Source organism: Rhodotorula paludigena (assembly GCF_050403205.1).
Source record: "Rhodotorula paludigena JCM10292 DNA, Rt_paludigena_JCM10292v1_ctg17, whole genome shotgun sequence".
Classification (NCBI taxonomy): Eukaryota; Fungi; Basidiomycota; class Microbotryomycetes; order Sporidiobolales; family Sporidiobolaceae; genus Rhodotorula; species Rhodotorula paludigena.
In genome coordinates, this window is record NW_027481441.1 from 152,046 (window position 1) to 167,531 (window position 15,486).

A 15,486-nucleotide genomic window follows, 5' to 3' on the forward strand; every position below is an offset into this window, starting at 1 on the left:
GTGCAGCCCTCCGAACCGGGCTGCTCGCCGGCTCGTGCTCGTCAGGGAGCCTCTGTCCGAGCAGCAAGGACCCCGCGCGGACGCGACTAGTTGATGAGAAACTCGGGCAGCCGGAAACAGACGAATCTCGGACAGCGGTCGCCGTCTGCAAGCTGCGAAGCGAAGCGACAGCGAGATGGGCAAGACGACAGAGACAGCGCAAGCTACTGGAAGACCAAATGGCAGCTACGAAGGCGGTGCAAAGCGGATCTTCCGGCCGTCGCGAAACGACGGAAACCCATTCGAGGGGAGCGTGCACGGACGACACCTGCGAGCGGACGGTCCGCGGCGGGAGGACCCACACCGTGGAGTCCCGTCAGCGCTGAGGCCAGGCCCGCGCGGACACCGTCGCCGAGCCTATTCTGGCATCCGGGTCAAGCGCGGGAAGCGGAGTGCGCGGCAAGCGAGGGAGGCTCGGCGAGGGTGAAAGCACGAGACGAGTCTGGCAGCGCTGACAGAGCGCAGTCAAACCTTCCGACAAGCCTCCTCATGTCTGTCGTAGAAAGAGCGGAAAGGGAGGAAGCAAAAGCGCAAGGAGCAGGTTGACCCAAGGGTTGACCTCTTGCCCGACTCGTCATTCCGCTTGTGACCTGTGCTTGAGACGCTCGAGTGCTTGCTGGTGCTCCTCGTAACCCCTCGAGCGGGCAAACGCGCACTGCGATGCCTTCTCCGCTTGCCTTCGCTTCATCAGTCAACTCGGATGTCAAGGAGAAATCGCGGCCGCGCAAGCTGCGCTGGGGCACTGCAGAGGCGTACAGCGCTCCCGCAGCCCCCGCTTCACCCGAGACGAGTCACAGTGACGACGAAGACGCCGAGGACGGCCACGACGAAGAGCGCGAGCACGGCGACATCCTCGCCATCACCGCTTCCAAGGGCAAGGTCGGCTGCTGCTTCCACGAGTTCGATACCGGCAAGCTTCTGTTCATCGAAGACCAGCAAGACTCGACGAGCTGGGATTTGACGACTCTCAGTAGGCTTCCTCCCGGGCTCCGCTCTGCTCGCCGCACTCTCACAGCTAGCGCGCGCTCCCAGTCGTCGAGCAGCTGCTCCCAAGCACCGTCTTGACTGCTTCCACCGCCGAGTCCACTTTCCTCGAAACCCTCGAGAACAAGCTTGCGTCTATCCCGCTCCCCGCCGGCAAGTCGGCCAGCTCCGCCGCCTCTTCAGCCGACACCGATGCCGGCAAGGTTCGCGTCGAGTACCGCCCTGCGCGCGATTTCTATGCTGGACACGGTCGCCTCGCCCTGGCGCAGCTGTACATTGTCGAAAACGGCTCGTGGACGGACCCGGACCCGGAAGTGGACGATGAGGCTGTCGACGGAGACGAAGAGCAGGACGCTTACACGTTTGGCAGGCCGAGCAAGCGTCCGAAGTCTAGTACGGACAACCTGGACGACGATCGCACGACGAGGAACCGCGAGCTTCGCATCGAGGCCTTCCTCAACAACTTCGCCGCAAGCCCAATCACTGTGCGTCGCTTCCCTCGCGCCCCCCGCAAGTCTTCGACTGGTCTACAAAGCTTGCGCGCTCACACATTCGTGCAGCTGGGCTGCGTCGGGGCACTTCTGAGCCACCTTTCCAAGGTTCGCTCGCACGCTGGCGAGCTCGACGGATCGTCTGCGGAAGTCAGCGGTCTGGAGCTGATGAAGCTGTGCGCCAATTCGCCACAATTACCAAAGACGAGGCCGCTGATGCTGTCATCCTGCAGCGACAAGGTCATGCTCATCAGCTCGGACGCCCTCACGTGGGTTGCACTCTCCATGATCCCTGCAAGGCACTGACATCCTCCGCAGGTCGCTGCAAGTCTTTGAAGACGAGGCACACGCTTCGACGGGTTCGTCGGCGACGAAAGAGGGTCTTTCGCTCTTCGGTGGGTTGCTCGCTACCCTCCAAAACAACCGAGTGCCGACTCTCATTTTGCCGTGACAGGTATCGTCAACCATACCCGCAGCCCTCTCGGCAAGGCCCTCCTCCGCCAGTGGTTCATCCGCCCGTCGCTTGAGCTTGATGTCATCGAACTCCGCCTCGACGCGGTCGAATGCTTCAAACGCGAGACCAACCGTACGTACTTAAGGTGTGGCTCGCCCTGACTAGCAAGCTTACGCTCTGTTGCACGCAGAGGCTCCCGTCGATGCGATGCGGTCGCACATCAAGCTCGTGAAGAACACCCCTCGCCTGCTCAAGACGCTCTCGGGCGGCAACGGCAGCATCAACGACTGGCAGTCCTTGTGGAAGGTACGCGCACTTGCTACTGTACGGTATTGCGCCATTGGACTGATAGCTTGGCGCTCTGCCAGCTCACGTACGCGACAATCATGATCCGAGATGCCGTCTTCTGCCTTGAGTGCCGTCCCAATCTCAACGTGCTGGAGAAGGTGCGCTTTTCGGAGTTCGCACGCGACGAAGTTGCTCACGCTGCTTTTGGGCAGTTCCTCGGTTCGTTCGACTCACACGCGTTCAGGGACCTCGGCAGCATGATCAACAACGTCGCACGTCGAAGCCTCCTTGTCAGATTGGACAGAACTGACCTGCCGCACGCAACTTGCGCTACAGATTGACTGGGAAGAGTCGAACCTCAAGCTCGGCAAGGTTTGCGTCCGGTCTGGCATCGACGCTAGCCTCGACGAGCTTCGCCGCCAGTACAACGGCCTTCCTTCTTTCCTCGTGCGCGCCTGTCGATTGCGAAGTCTGTCTCGAGACGATCTGACGTGTTAAGACTGCAGACGGAAGTTGCCGACGAGCTCGCGCAAGATCTCCCGCCGACGCTTGCCAAGGAGCTTTCGGTCGTCTACTTTCCGCAGCTCGGCTACCTCATCGCCATCGCATATGAGCCAGAGGTGACCGATGCAGGCAAGTACGCAGAGATCGGATGGGACTTCCAGGTGCGTTGTCTCGTCAGAGAACGACAATTGCTCTTTCCTCGTTTGCGCAGGCGCAGACGGACATCGAGCAAGCTTTGACTTCGTGCTATCACTCGACCAGTTCGTCACGGAACACCAAGCCTACTTCAAAAGCGACAAGTGTCGCGACCTCGACCGCCACATCGGCGACCTGCAGTCGTTCGTCTCGGGTGCGACTCGGTTTCCGCGGTTTGCGTAAACCGCCAGCTCACACACTCGACGCCACAGACAAGGAGATCGAGATCGGTGCGGCACGCCCTCCTGTGCTGGCTTGGTAAAGCCGCTCATTCGCAATGCCGCAGTTCACGCCCTCGTTTCGCACGTTCTGCGTCTCCGCAATCAGCTCCTCACCGTCAGCGAGGCTGTCGCCGAGCTTGACTGGTGCGTCCCTCTCTGCCCGCCCATGCGAACGGCATCTGACGGGATGAGCGGATGGGATGCAGCCTCATCGCGTTTGCCGAAGCAGCCAAGGTGTACGAGTGGAAACGCCCGGTCTTGACGGAAGAGCCCGTCTGCAAGATCAGCAAGTGCGTTCTGTTTGTCCAGCTCACGATCCGGAGCGGACTCTGACCTTCAAGCGTCACCAGGGGCCGCCACCCTCTCGCCGAGCTCTGCGTCGAGACGTTCGTTCCCAACAACACATCGCTGGTGCATTCGTGGAACACTATGTGACGCACTCGTGCGACGCTGTTGACCACTCGTCATGTTTCTTCATCGCCAATGCTCGCAGGTCGGCGGGCAGGGGCTTGTCAAGCACGACTCGGACGAAGACAAGCCGGTCCTCGGATTCGACGAGCGCAGTATCGTCATCGTCACGGTACGTCGCCTTTCCTGCACTCTCGCGTGCGTCAGCTGACCATCGAGGCGTATGTAGGGCGCCAATTTCAGCGGCAAGAGCGTGTATCTCAAGCAGGTCGCGCTCATCACCTTTATGGCTCATCTCGGTGAGTATTGTTTGCTTCCGTGTGGCAGAGCGACCTCATCGCGCCTACGGAACAGATGTTGTCAGCTCCACCCGGACTGACTGCTCTCCCGTGCAGGCTGCTTCGTTCCAGCGGAGGAAGCGCTCATCGGCTTAACGGACCGCATCCTCACCAGGATCTCGACGAAAGAGTCCATCACCAGGGTACGGTACTGCTCACACATGTGAGCTCAAAACGCCGCTGACAACAGCTGGAGGTGCAGGGTTCTTCGGCCTTCATGATTGACTTGCAGCAGGTCTCGTGCGTCGCTACCAGTCTTTCGATTCCGTGCCCAGTCAGCCTGCGTGCAGCTTGGCACGACCGCGAAAGAAGTGGGGTGATACGCATTACTAACGCGTACATGCCGTCTGCAGCTTCGCGCTCCGCAACCTCACGCCTCGCTCGCTTTTCATCCTCGACGAGTTCGGCAAGGGGACCGAGCTGAATGATGGCGCGGGCTTGTTCTGCGGCGTAGTCAAGCACCTACTCGAGCTCGGCGCCGATGCGGTACGTCGTCCACCCTGCGACAGTGCGGCTCGAGACATGACCTGACCCGCTGTTTCGCATCGCGCAACCCATCTAAACAGCCTCGCGTCGCCATCGCGACACACTTCCAGCGCGAGTGCAGTTTCGCAAGCAGGTTGCGATGCCCAACGCTCACTCCTCGACTCGCAACAGACGTCTTCCTCAACGGCATCCTCGCGCGGCAGCTCCCCGTCTTTCTGGCGCACATGGAGATCCTCATCGACGACAAAGGGAATGACACGGCAAGCGAGTTGCCAACCCCGCCGGCGAGTCGCTCTCCGCAAAGCGACGCCGTCGAGAACGTCACATATCTGTACCGGTCCGTCTCTTTCGCCGTCGTGCAGGTTCACGGCTACTCCATAATTGAAGCTTCCTTCGAAGACTGATGATCTCGGTCGAATTGCTCTCAGCCTCTCACCCGGTCTCGCCCTCCTCTCGCACGCGACGTCGTGCGCGCAGCTGTTCGGCCTGGCGCCGGGGATCTGCGCCCGCGCCGCGGAGGTCTCGCGCCTCGTATCGGCGGGCTCGATCGACGCGCTTGCTCTCCAGGACGTCGACGAGCTCGGCGCGGACGAGAGGGCCGAGTGGGAGGAGGCCGAGGAGATCGCGAGGAGGTTGGTCGAGCTTGCGGCGGCGCGCGAGGGCGCTGACGAGGACGAGCAGAGCGTGGAGGCCATCAAGGACAAGCTGAGGTGGGTGCTTGCTGGCGCGTCAGACGAGGACGTCGAGGAAACGGTTGCGTGAGAGGAGGCGCTGGTCGCCGCTTGCACAATTCGTTCGCTTGCTATGGTCACTCACGACCACCGACCTCGATCAGCATGTCTAGTATGACACAGAGCGCGCTACAGACGGAACGCGCTGGGATCGTCTCGGGTAAGCGAGAGAGAGACGAAAGGAAGCCCGTACATACATGGAAGCACGACATTAGGCGGAGAGCACAGCGACGATCACGCACACAACGAGGGGCAGGGAACGGGGGGAATGCGGATGCAGGGGTGGGGTATCGAGCGGGGCACTGGCGAGGGTGTGAGCACGTGCTAGGGGACGGTAGGCTTGGGCGGGAGGATGTCGCCGATCGGCGGCATGACCTTGATCGAGTCGAACCAGCCGTCGCGGAGCACCTCCTCGGTCGTGACGCGCGTCTTGGGATCCGGGTCGAGCATGCGGCGCACGATGGCGCGACACTCGCGAGGGACGAGGTTGGAGAGCGGCGGCGGAGTTGACGACGAGGACTTGTACAGCTGGGCGTACGGGCCGAACGAGGGGTCGGACAGCTTGGCGACGCGCCAGGGGAGCTCGCAGAACGTCATGCAGTAGTAGACGATGGCCGCCGCCCACACGTCGACCAGGCGGGCGTCGTATTCTGCGCGCACGGAAACGGACATCAGTTTTCCGCATGACTTCGGGATGTTATGTGGGCCCTATACCTTTCTGCTCATATTGCTCAGGTGCGATGTAGGGTTCCGACCCGCACAAACCCTTGGACAAGTGCGTCGTCTTCTCCCAGCACATGCGGAAGACGTCCGACACGCCAAAGTCGGTAATCTTGATGTGACCCTTGTTATCGAGGAGCAAGTTCTCCGGCTTGATGTCGCGGTGCGCGACGCCCATCGAGTGCAGGTACGCAATGCCGGCCAGGATCTGCTTGAAGTAGCTGTTGATCTCGGCCGTCCCGAGCTCGCCCTTCTTGATGACCGCGTAGAGGTCGCCTCCGGGACAGTACTCCATCACCTCGCACCACCGCTGCTGCTCGTCCTGGACGAGGTCAACTGTCTCGACGATGTTGTGGCTATAAGAGCGCACCCGGTAGCGAGAGTGGCGGTGAAGGATGGCGGTGACCACGCGACGACGGCGAGAGCGGCGGTGGCAGCGATGAGAATCGAGAGCGGACATTAGAGAGCACAGGCAAGCAAGCGAGTCAGTAACTGTCCAAACAAAGGAGAGAAGAGAGAGAAGAGATTTCTTACTGGTGCAGCGTAGAGCTGATGCAAAACTCACTAGTGAGTTTTTTGACGTATTCCTTCTCCGTCTCGTTCTTGCGGCGTTTGCGGAACTCCTATAGATCGACGACACGAGGTTAGCACGCAACATCGAGAAAAACGAGGGTGCAGACGCACCTTGACGGCGTAGAGCTTCTCGGTGCTGCGGTCCCACTTGTGCGCGAGGCGGACGACGGCGGTGGCGCCCTTGCCGACGATGACCTTGTCGCATATGCCGTACTTCTTGGTGAGAGACGCGATGCTCTGGCCGCCGCGCGAGCGCGCATCGTCCTTTGCCGAGTAGGCGCTCTCGGCCGCGCCGTGCTCGCTGCGGCCGTCGTCCGACTTGCGGCTCGTGACGCTCGTCTTGCGCTGCACCTTGATGCGCATGAAATCCATGACGCCGTTCTCGCTCTTGTCCTTGTGGCTCGCGGCGTCGTCGTCGCGGTGGTGGTCCTTGTGATGGTTCCCGTGCGAGTCGCTGCGCGCGCGCCCCGTCTGCGACGGCGTGCGCTGGCGGCTCGCCGAGCGCGCGCGCTCCTTGCGCTCCTCCTTCTCGCGCTTCTCGCGCTCCTTGCGCTCGGCCTTTTCGCGCTTCTCGCGCTCCTTCTCCTCCTTCTTGGCCCCCGCGTCGTCGCCCTTGTGGTGCGACTTGAACAGCGCGCCCGCCCCGCCGCTCGGTCTCCGCGCGAGCGGCGGCGCACTCCCTCCCGCCGCCGACCCCGCAGGCGGCGAGCCTGCGCCATCGCGGCTCGCGCCCGCGCTCCGGTCCATCGCCTCGCCGCCCGCGCCGCTCGTGCTCGCGACCGAGACCGAGCTGGCGTTCTTGTCGCCAAAGAGCTTGCCAAAGACGCTCTTCTTGGGCGCGGGCGCGTGCAGCTCGCTCGAGCCGCCTGCAACGCGGCCATCCATGTTCGGCCTGCGCTGCTGCTGCTGCTGCTGAGCGGCGCCGGATGACGGCGCAGGCGGGGGCATGAGGTTGCCCTCCTTGTCCTTCGGCGCCTGCTGGGCCCCTTCACGCTTGACCGAGCCAGAGGGCGTTCCGACGCGGCTGTCCCCCGGCGTCGCGACCGTGCTCTGCACGAGGTTGGGCGTCGTCGGCGCTGCCGCTCCGCCTGGGCCCGTCTCGCTCGCAGGCGTGACGGGCGCCGGACCAGGGAGCGGCACGGCCGCGAGCGCCTTGGAAGCGGGTAGCGCGCCCTCCTGGAGCGCCTGCTGCCCCGCCGACGTGCGCTTGAGGACCGACTCGACCGCGGCGGCGTGCCCGTCCCCGCCAGCAGGGACCTGGCCGCTCTGCGCGAGCGCCGCCGCGGGGGCGTGGTGCGCCTGCGAGCCGGCGCCCGTGATGCGCACGCTGGGCCCGTCGAGCGGCGTGCTCGCGCCCGTGCCCGTGCCCGTGCCCGTGCCCGTGCCGGAGCCGCCCGCGGTACTCGCGAGGCTGAGCCCGGCAAACCCGTGCGAGATGTCAGGCGAGTCGAGCGCGAGGTCCGGGTTGGGGACGAACCCCTGCCCCGGAGCGCCGCTGAACTCGGACGGCGTCGGCGGGATCGAGGGGAAGGCGCTCGAGTCGTGCGACGAGAGAGCCGGGGTGGCGGGGACGGTCGAGGGCGTGTCGGTGCCCGAGGCGGACGACGAGAGGTACGAGGGGAGAGACGAGAGCGGCGGGGCGCGGTGGGATTGCGCTTCGTCGGGCGCGTCGGCGGTACTTTCTGGCGGAGCGGCGGGGGAGTCGGGGGCGGTGGACGTCATGGCTCCGGAAAGAAGGGGTGGAGAGAGTGGCGGTGCGAAGTGATGCGGAGAGGAGAAGGGACGGAAACAAGGGGCTGCGGTGCCCGTCCTTCGGGGGTGTGCTGACTGGGGCTACTGCAGATGCTTCTAGTGCTCTGTCTGTGTGCACAGAGCAAGAGGAGCGTCAGCACGGGCTGCGCGTCCCTCCGCCGAGGGCGAGGCTCTGCTTGGGTCAGCACGGCGGCCTGCATCGCCCCCCCCGGCTCGGCGCGGCACCTCCCGCCAACCCCCTCTGCGCCGCGTGAAGCCCCGTCAGAGCACTCGAGCCCACTGTAGTACCCCGCAATGCACGCCCGAGCACCCGCAGGAGCGGAGAGCGCGACCGGCGCTTGCCTCGACGACGTCAGCCGCGATATCCCCTCGCGCATGCCTCCGCCCACTCAGCGCGCTCGTGCGGGCCCTGCTGCAATGAGAGCGACCCTGTGCACCGCCCAACAACCAAGAAACTCCCGCGAGAGAGCGACGAGAGCGAGGCACGCAGCCGGTGCGAGGACGCGCTCGGAGACGGGTCTGGCACCCGCAGCACGGCACGAGCGGATCCGAGACGAACCTCGCTAGGTGCACACGACCGGGTTCTGCCGTCTGGTGGAGCGGGCGAGTCGGTCACGCGGTGAGCGCGGGCGAGAAAAGGCGTCGACGCGGATTCGGAGTGCGAGGATTCGGCCTCTGGCGCTCTGCAGGGCGGATGGGCGGGTTCTGGGCGGCGCGGACGCGAGCGGTGGGTCTGCCGGGCACCGTGCGAGTTCGTCTGGACTGGCAGGGTGAGCGAGGGGGCGGCGAGGGCGGCGCAATCGGAGCGCTTTCTTTCGCTCCGCCCGCCTCGGATCGGTTTGCAGTCTCCGAGCTCGTTTTGTATTCGAGCGTATTGCCGCGAAATACAACACCGTGCCCCACGCCCTCTCTCTCTCGCTCTCTCTCTCGCGCTGCACAACGCTCGCACAGGAGGCCACGCCCGCAAGTCACAGAAAGAGCTCCATTCCACGCTAACCCGAGCCCGCGGAACCGGCGCGCTTAGATGAAGCCGATCTGCGAGCACCGCGCAGTCAGTACCTCTTGCCTCGAGGGACCGCTCGAGAGCAGGAGAAACATACCTTGTTGGCAATGTCGAGGGCGTCGACATCCGCCTCCAAGCGAACGAACGCCTTCTTCCGGCCGTCGGGGCTGCGTGCGCGTGCGAACGGGAGGGTCAGCGGGTAGTCCATCGCAAAAGGCTCTCGACTCTCGACGCGTTGCACTCAGACGAGAGCACACTGCCGAGAGAGCCCAGCCGCGGGCAGCACGGCCGGAGCACGGTGGACGCACCGGATGAGGGTGTTGATCTTGAGGGCCTTGACGTCGTACAGCTTCTTGACGGCCTCCTTGATCTGGCGCTTGTTGGCCTTGACGTCGACGATGAAGACGAGCGTGTTGTGGTCCTCGATCTTCTTCATCGCCGACTCGGTGTTGAGCGGGTGCACAATCGTGCGGTACGCATCCATGCGCGGGAGCGACGCGACGGCCTTGCGCTGGTACTTGGGCGCACGCGGGAGCGCGAGGGTCTTGGGGCTGTGCGAGAGGGCGCATCGAGCCGGGCAGGGTCATCCGGAGAGAGAGAGGGCGGTGCAAGGTGCAGGGACGGCAGGAGGGGCGAGGGGCAGGTCGAGGTGGGCGTCGAGGCGTCGCGCGCGGGGCAGGTCGAGGCGCAGCGTGGTCGTGCGAGTTGGTGAGATGCAGACAGGCGCGTGCAGCGAGTTCGTGCAGGTGCAGGCGAGGCGGAGAGCGGCAGGGAGCAACGCGGTCAGCTCGATCCGCTCGGCGGCAACACGGCCTCGCGTCGCCTCTTCCGCGCTCCGCGAGCGCCACAGGCTCTAAACGTGCAGGCGAAGGGGACGCACCGGTGGAAGGTGACCGAGTGGCGGACCTTCTTGAGGGCCGTCGCCGACGTGCCCTTGAGGGCCGCCTTCTTGGCCGCCTGCACGCGAAGCGAGAGCGTCAGCCACCGTGCCCTCTACTGTCGCCAACAGTGCTGTTCCCTCCTGCCCTCGTTTGTCCGCCCTGCAGCGCCCTGGTGCGCCGGCGCGACCACCGTCTCCTCGTTGCCCAGTCTGGAGCGCAATGGCTCGCGCGTCTCGAGCTCAGCGGGCGCACCTTGGCCTTGACGTCCTGCGGCTTAGCAGCAGCTGTGTGTGGGGACATGGGCAGGCGGTCCAGCAGGGCGGGAGGGAGCGGGCGAGGGGGAGGGACGGGGGGGTCCAAAAAGTCGGCGACGGGGCGGGAGGACGGGGACGGGCAAGGGGGGGAGGACGGTCAGCGCGGGTCCGCGTGGGCTGGGCGGGCGAGTGTGCGGCTGACCCTTTCCGGTCGACATTGTTCCGCGGGGATCAGACGAGGTGAGCCAGAGGAAACACAAGCACCCGCCAACGCTCGCCTCGCCTCGCCTCGAACCGCCTCCGAGCGCGACCGCGTCTCTCTCGCTCTCGCTCTCCCTCCCACGCAACTCGAGCTAGTACTTGCCTGCGCTGACTTCCACTCTGCACTTGACTGCTCTCGCATCTGCCCTCAGCGCCTGCACTCGGATGCTTCCTCTCTGCAGCATGCGCTCGTGCACCCACCAGAGCATCCTGCATGTGGTTCCAAGCTGCTGTGCCTTGCCATCTGGCCCTCTCCGTCACAGTTCTGTGCTTCTCTGCCGACCGCCTGCTGCTTCGCTCGCTGCCGCCCTGCCTCACTGCTCGCTGTCCCTGCTGCTCCTTCGAGGATTTGCAGCATCTACGCCCGTGAGTGGTGACTGTGTGCTCCATCTAGATGCTGCTGCGATGATTGCACACATGGCTGGCGACTGTGTTCCGCACGATGCGACACGAACCAGTGTGGCGCGGCAGACGATTTCATGGAGCAAGACCGGGCCTCTCACGTCGACAATACCTGATGAGCGGGTCCTGCGAACATCCTCACATAAACGGCAGAGCACTGAGGCATGGCTGCATGAACCGTCCAGCATGCCGAGCGAGTGATGCGATGCTATTGAGCGTTATCGTAGGCTACGGACGGAGTGAGATGGGTAGTCTGCGGCCATTTCTCGCGTTCGTCGGTTGCAAGCACCCTGTCAGAGCATGTCAAAAGGCTAGAATGCAGCAGCACACAGAAAAGAGCGAAAGGAAGAGGACGCGGCGGGTCTTGGCAGCGTCGCGGAAGGAGGCAAGCCCGAACGGCGGCTCGCTCCGCCCGCTTTGCTCTCTTCCAGCGCAGAACCTGCGAGCTGCGTGCCTTGCATTCTCGCGCTACTGCACACGCTACACGCCCTGAGCACGCCCGCTCTCGCGCCTGTCCTCCCCCTCGTCCCCTCGTCATCGGCAGGCGTCTCGCTCGCCCCCCTTCCACCTCCCCTTGAAGCGAGCCAGTCCCAGCCACGAAAGCCGCACCATGTCGGCCCCGCGGCCCCTCATTGACCGGCGCCGCTCCTCCTCGCGCGGGCGTAGCGGGCCCGTCTCCCCACTCTCCTCGCCCGGCGGCTCGCCGCTCCTCAGCCCCGTCGGCTCTCCGCCCGGCGGCAGCGGCGGCGCGCGGCAGGGCATCCTCAAGCAGCGGCAGCACCCGGCCGAGCAGCACGAGCGCGGGCGCGCGCGCACCGGTGCGGGGGTCGAGGGCAGCGTGAGCGAGTTGTCCCTCGCGGACAGCCGCGCGACCGGCACGTCCGATGCGGACACGCTTGCGGGGAGGCCGAGCACGAGCAGTCGCGAGACGCGCGCGAGCACACCGGCGAGCAGCGTAGCGCCGACGGCGGTGGGAGGAGCGGCCGGGCCGCAGTACAGGCGGAGGGTCGCGTTTGATTCGTTCGAGGCGGGGAGGGAACTCGAGGGGAAAACAAAGACAACGGGCGGAGGGACAGGTGCGCTCCTTACCCCGCCGCTCGAGCCGTGCAGGACTCGGAACTGACGGTTATCCCGCTGCTGTCGCCCCGCTTGCTGCCACACTTGTCCGCTTTGACCAACGTCAGGCGTCACCTACTCGTTCACGCTGTCGGCAAAGTCGTCAGAGTACTGTCGGACACGGTGGAGCCGCACTTTCCTCGTTGCGACCGACCTCAACGGTGCGTCAGGCCGTTCGGTCGCCTCGAGCGTCCTTGCTAGACCTCGCAGTCTCGCTTCCGCTTTGTACGCCTCGCGTTCGGCTAGATGCTCACGAGACGACTCGTGCCTGCAGAATACTCGGTCAACGCGACCGACTGGCTCCTGTCGTCCTTCCTCGAGGACAACGACGAGGTTGTCGTCCTGCGCGTGATCGAGCCCGGGTCGTCGGCGCACCAGGCGTGGAAGGCGAGCATGGAGGAGGCGCGCGACGAGGCAGAGGGCGTGCTCGAGTACCTCATGCGCAAGAATGGCGAGGTCAAGCAGGTGCGTGTTGGGATTCGCACACGATGAGCACGGCTCGACGCCGCGCTCCAGCCTTTGCTCTGCCGTTCTCGTGAATCCGGTACTCACTCCTTCACCGACTGACCGCAGATCTCTCTGATTGTGGAGTTCGCCATCGGCCCGATAGAAGAGACGATTCACCGGTGCGTCTCGCTCACGCGGTCGCGACGAGAAGCGTGTACTGATCTTCATCCTGGCTGTCTGCCCCCGCATGACGACGCAGTATGATCGAGATCTACAAGCCCGACTCGCTCATCGTTGGTACCCGCGGCCGGCCCGACTCGCTGTTCAAGTCTGCCTTCATGGGTTCCATCTCTCGGTTCGTTCACCTCGCTCTCCTCTGCGCCCCCTTCATCGTTCAACTGACGCTCGTTCATGCCACAGCTGGGCCGTCGCGCGTTCCCCCGTCCCCGTCGTCGTCGTCCGTCCAGACGACAAAGTGCGCGAAGGCCTCGAGCGGCGCATGCAAGACTCGAAGCGCGGGCGGTCCTACGTCTCGCTCCTCACCGAGGAAGAGCGCCGCGCGCTCCTCCCGCGCATCTCGACGCAGCCCGCCTCGGGCCCCAACGGCGCCAAGGCGGGGCTGCAACCGAGCGCCGCGTCCGCTGCCGATGGCGCGCCGCTCGAGCGGACGCTGACGGCGCCCGAGGCGGGGCACGCGCCGGGCAAGAACGGCGGCGGCGGTAATGCGGCGGCCGAGTCGCCCGTCGACTCGCCCGTGTCGGGCGCCCAGTCGCCGCGGCAGTCCGGCGCGGGCGGGAAGAGCGGCGGAGGCGTCGGAAGCGGGCTGCGAGTCGCTTTCGGGTTTGGGACCAAGAGCGGCGACGGCAAGAAGAAGGACAAGAGCAAGGCGCTCAAGAAGTTTGGCACGTTCTCGTAAAGACGCAGAAGGATGGGCACGCCTTCGTGCCCTCAATGCGATGATTGTGTGTTCGTTTGGTATTCGTTTGTCCCGGGCTGTATTCAGTGCACGCCGTTCTCTTGTAGCCTCTATTGTCCCCGCTCTCTTGCACATCTCACCTTCGCCTTCACGCGCCGCACGACGGGAGAGAACCGGGGTTGAGCGGGCGAAGCGGAAGGACTTTGGCGAGGAAACCGAGAAGGCGGGTCGACCCCGCGCCCTCCCTTTTCCCGCTGCGCTCCCGAGCAGTCTCTTGCTTTTACTCGTGATGGCACGAACAATGCCCAGGCCCCGCATGCTGGCCCTCGCTGCGCTCGCGCTCGTCGTCGTGGCCGCGTCGCTCTCATCGGCCTCTCCGCTCGCATCCGTCGAGGCGGCTGCACTACCGCCCCCGGGACCACCAGGGCCGCACGACCCGCCGCAGAGGGTGTATGGTGCGTACTGAAGCGAAGTCTGCTCGCCAGGAGCGGACGCTACGGAGGCGAGAGGATTGACTCCGGAACCTTGCGCAGATGGACACCAGCGACTGGCGGCAGCGATGGGCTGGGCGAGCATAGCGTCGTGGATCCTAGTACGTCTGTCCTCACACCGTGAGCTCGAAGTGCGCTGACCTTGGATTGGCTCGCAGGTGTACACCGATCCCGTCAGTTCCTCTCCGCTGTCGAGGACGGCTTGAATGACCTTTGTCGGGGTTCTCCTTTCTGACCGACAGGTCCATCGATCAGATTTTGCTGTGCTACAAGGAGCAGAGTGGAGAGTCGCTCTCGCTCCTCTTCCTCGCCATCGTGAGTCCCCGTCGCAGGTCGGACCTTCTCCTGTGCTGGCCGCCTCTCACTGCGAGAGCACTGCATCGGCATGGAGCTCATTAAACCGAGAACTGACGCGTCTTATCCGGCAGTGGCTCACGGGCGACATTACAAACCTGCTCGGCTCGGTCTGGCAAGGGTTGATCCCCACCGTCATCATCCTCGCGCTGTGTGTCTCTCTCTCTCGCTAATGTCTAAGCACGAAAATTGACTCGAATGTCATGCTCTAGCTACTACACCGTGTGCGACGTGATTCTCATCTTCCAGGTGTTCTGTGCGTTCTGCGAATCTCGCTTCGTGCCAGCACTCGCTTGTGACCTCTTTCAGCGTGCTGACTGCATGTCTTCGTATGATTTCACAGACTACCGCCGCAAGCGCCGCCTGCACCCGGAGTTGTACCAGCCTGTCGCCCTCTCCGACGGTCTCGCCCCTCCCGAGCTCAACGGCTCGACCTCGGCACCCGCGACTGCGGTTGCTTCGGAACAATCGCCCCTCCTCTCGTCCTTCTCGGCGCACGCACCCGCCGATGCGCCCCTCTCGCCTGCGCTGCAGCGCGCGCGCAACATCCTCTCGTACGCCGGAGGGTTCGTCCTGATCGTGGTCGTCGGAATCGTCGCGTGGTTCGTCAACGTCAAGGCGGCGCAGAAGGGCCGTGTTGAGGAGGTTTGGGATACGACGGCCCAGGTCGTCGGGTGGATCAGCGCGTTCCTCTACCGTGAGTGGCTCGCTCGCCCGCTGGTTGGGTTTCAGCTTCGTCTGGCTGCAACGACACTCACGCTTTGCCCGTTCTGCAGTCGGCTCGCGTCTGCCTCAGCTTGCGCTGAACCGCAAGACCAAGTGTGCGGGGCTCTCACTTCTCATGTTTGCCTTCGCGGTCTGCGGCAACACGACCTACGTCGCGGTGAGTCTTGACCATAAAAGCAGTGAAGCGATACTCAGAGTCACTCATGGGCATTTGTGCAGTCGATTCTCCTTACGAGCACGTCGCCGCAACACCTGCTCGTCAATGCGCCCTGGCTCCTCGGGAGCGGAGGAACGATTTTCCTCGACCTCGTCGTGCTCGGCCAGTTCATTGCCTACGCCAAAGAGCGCAGACTCGAAGCTGAGGCGGCGCGGCAACCCATCTTTGCCGACGACGAGAGCGCAGTCGACGACGAGGACGAGGCGTGATGACAAGCTAGACGGGCGAGCGAAC

General features: G+C 64.4%; 5 protein-coding genes across 5 annotated transcripts; 3 read left to right on the forward strand and 2 right to left on the reverse strand.

Annotated features, from left to right (window-relative positions):
• Positions 1–699: 699 nt before the first annotated feature.
• Positions 700–5,170, forward strand: MSH5 (MutS family protein MSH5; the record flags this gene model as incomplete). Its single annotated transcript, XM_076648625.1, has 24 exons — positions 700–1,009; positions 1,072–1,508; positions 1,584–1,690; positions 1,748–1,783; positions 1,833–1,909; positions 1,969–2,100; positions 2,159–2,274; positions 2,337–2,414; positions 2,469–2,528; positions 2,593–2,703; positions 2,763–2,921; positions 3,022–3,109; positions 3,168–3,185; positions 3,242–3,320; positions 3,383–3,466; positions 3,527–3,587; positions 3,670–3,756; positions 3,814–3,883; positions 3,980–4,065; positions 4,125–4,162; positions 4,276–4,408; positions 4,489–4,519; positions 4,580–4,745; positions 4,837–5,170. 24 exons carry the CDS (start codon positions 700–702, stop codon positions 5,168–5,170), a joined length of 2,898 nt encoding a protein of 965 aa, XP_076505814.1.
• Positions 5,171–5,463: 293 nt separating this feature from the next.
• JCM10292_001674 (uncharacterized protein) lies at positions 5,464–8,154 on the reverse strand (the record flags this gene model as incomplete). Its single annotated transcript, XM_076648626.1, has 4 exons — positions 5,464–5,789; positions 5,854–6,215; positions 6,394–6,482; positions 6,544–8,154. The coding sequence occupies 4 exons, from the start codon at positions 8,152–8,154 to the stop codon at positions 5,464–5,466; spliced, it is 2,388 nt and encodes a 795-aa protein (XP_076505815.1).
• A 1,050-nt stretch (positions 8,155–9,204) lies between these two features.
• Positions 9,205–10,540, reverse strand: RPL25 (60S ribosomal protein uL23 RPL25; the record flags this gene model as incomplete). Its single annotated transcript, XM_076648627.1, has 6 exons — positions 9,205–9,219; positions 9,285–9,354; positions 9,496–9,738; positions 10,068–10,144; positions 10,321–10,352; positions 10,525–10,540. 6 exons carry the CDS (start codon positions 10,538–10,540, stop codon positions 9,205–9,207), a joined length of 453 nt encoding a protein of 150 aa, XP_076505816.1.
• A 1,055-nt stretch (positions 10,541–11,595) lies between these two features.
• On the forward strand, positions 11,596–13,464 carry JCM10292_001676 (universal stress protein; the record flags this gene model as incomplete). The annotated part of the gene is made up of 6 exons (XM_076648628.1): positions 11,596–12,061; positions 12,170–12,262; positions 12,376–12,566; positions 12,675–12,727; positions 12,808–12,903; positions 12,969–13,464. The coding sequence occupies 6 exons, from the start codon at positions 11,596–11,598 to the stop codon at positions 13,462–13,464; spliced, it is 1,395 nt and encodes a 464-aa protein (XP_076505817.1).
• A 316-nt stretch (positions 13,465–13,780) lies between these two features.
• JCM10292_001677 (PQ-loop repeat-containing protein) lies at positions 13,781–15,461 on the forward strand (the record flags this gene model as incomplete). The annotated part of the gene is made up of 9 exons (XM_076648629.1): positions 13,781–13,919; positions 13,998–14,056; positions 14,114–14,128; positions 14,211–14,270; positions 14,384–14,460; positions 14,522–14,565; positions 14,653–15,006; positions 15,086–15,192; positions 15,255–15,461. 9 exons carry the CDS (start codon positions 13,781–13,783, stop codon positions 15,459–15,461), a joined length of 1,062 nt encoding a protein of 353 aa, XP_076505818.1.
• Positions 15,462–15,486: the final 25 nt, after the last annotated feature.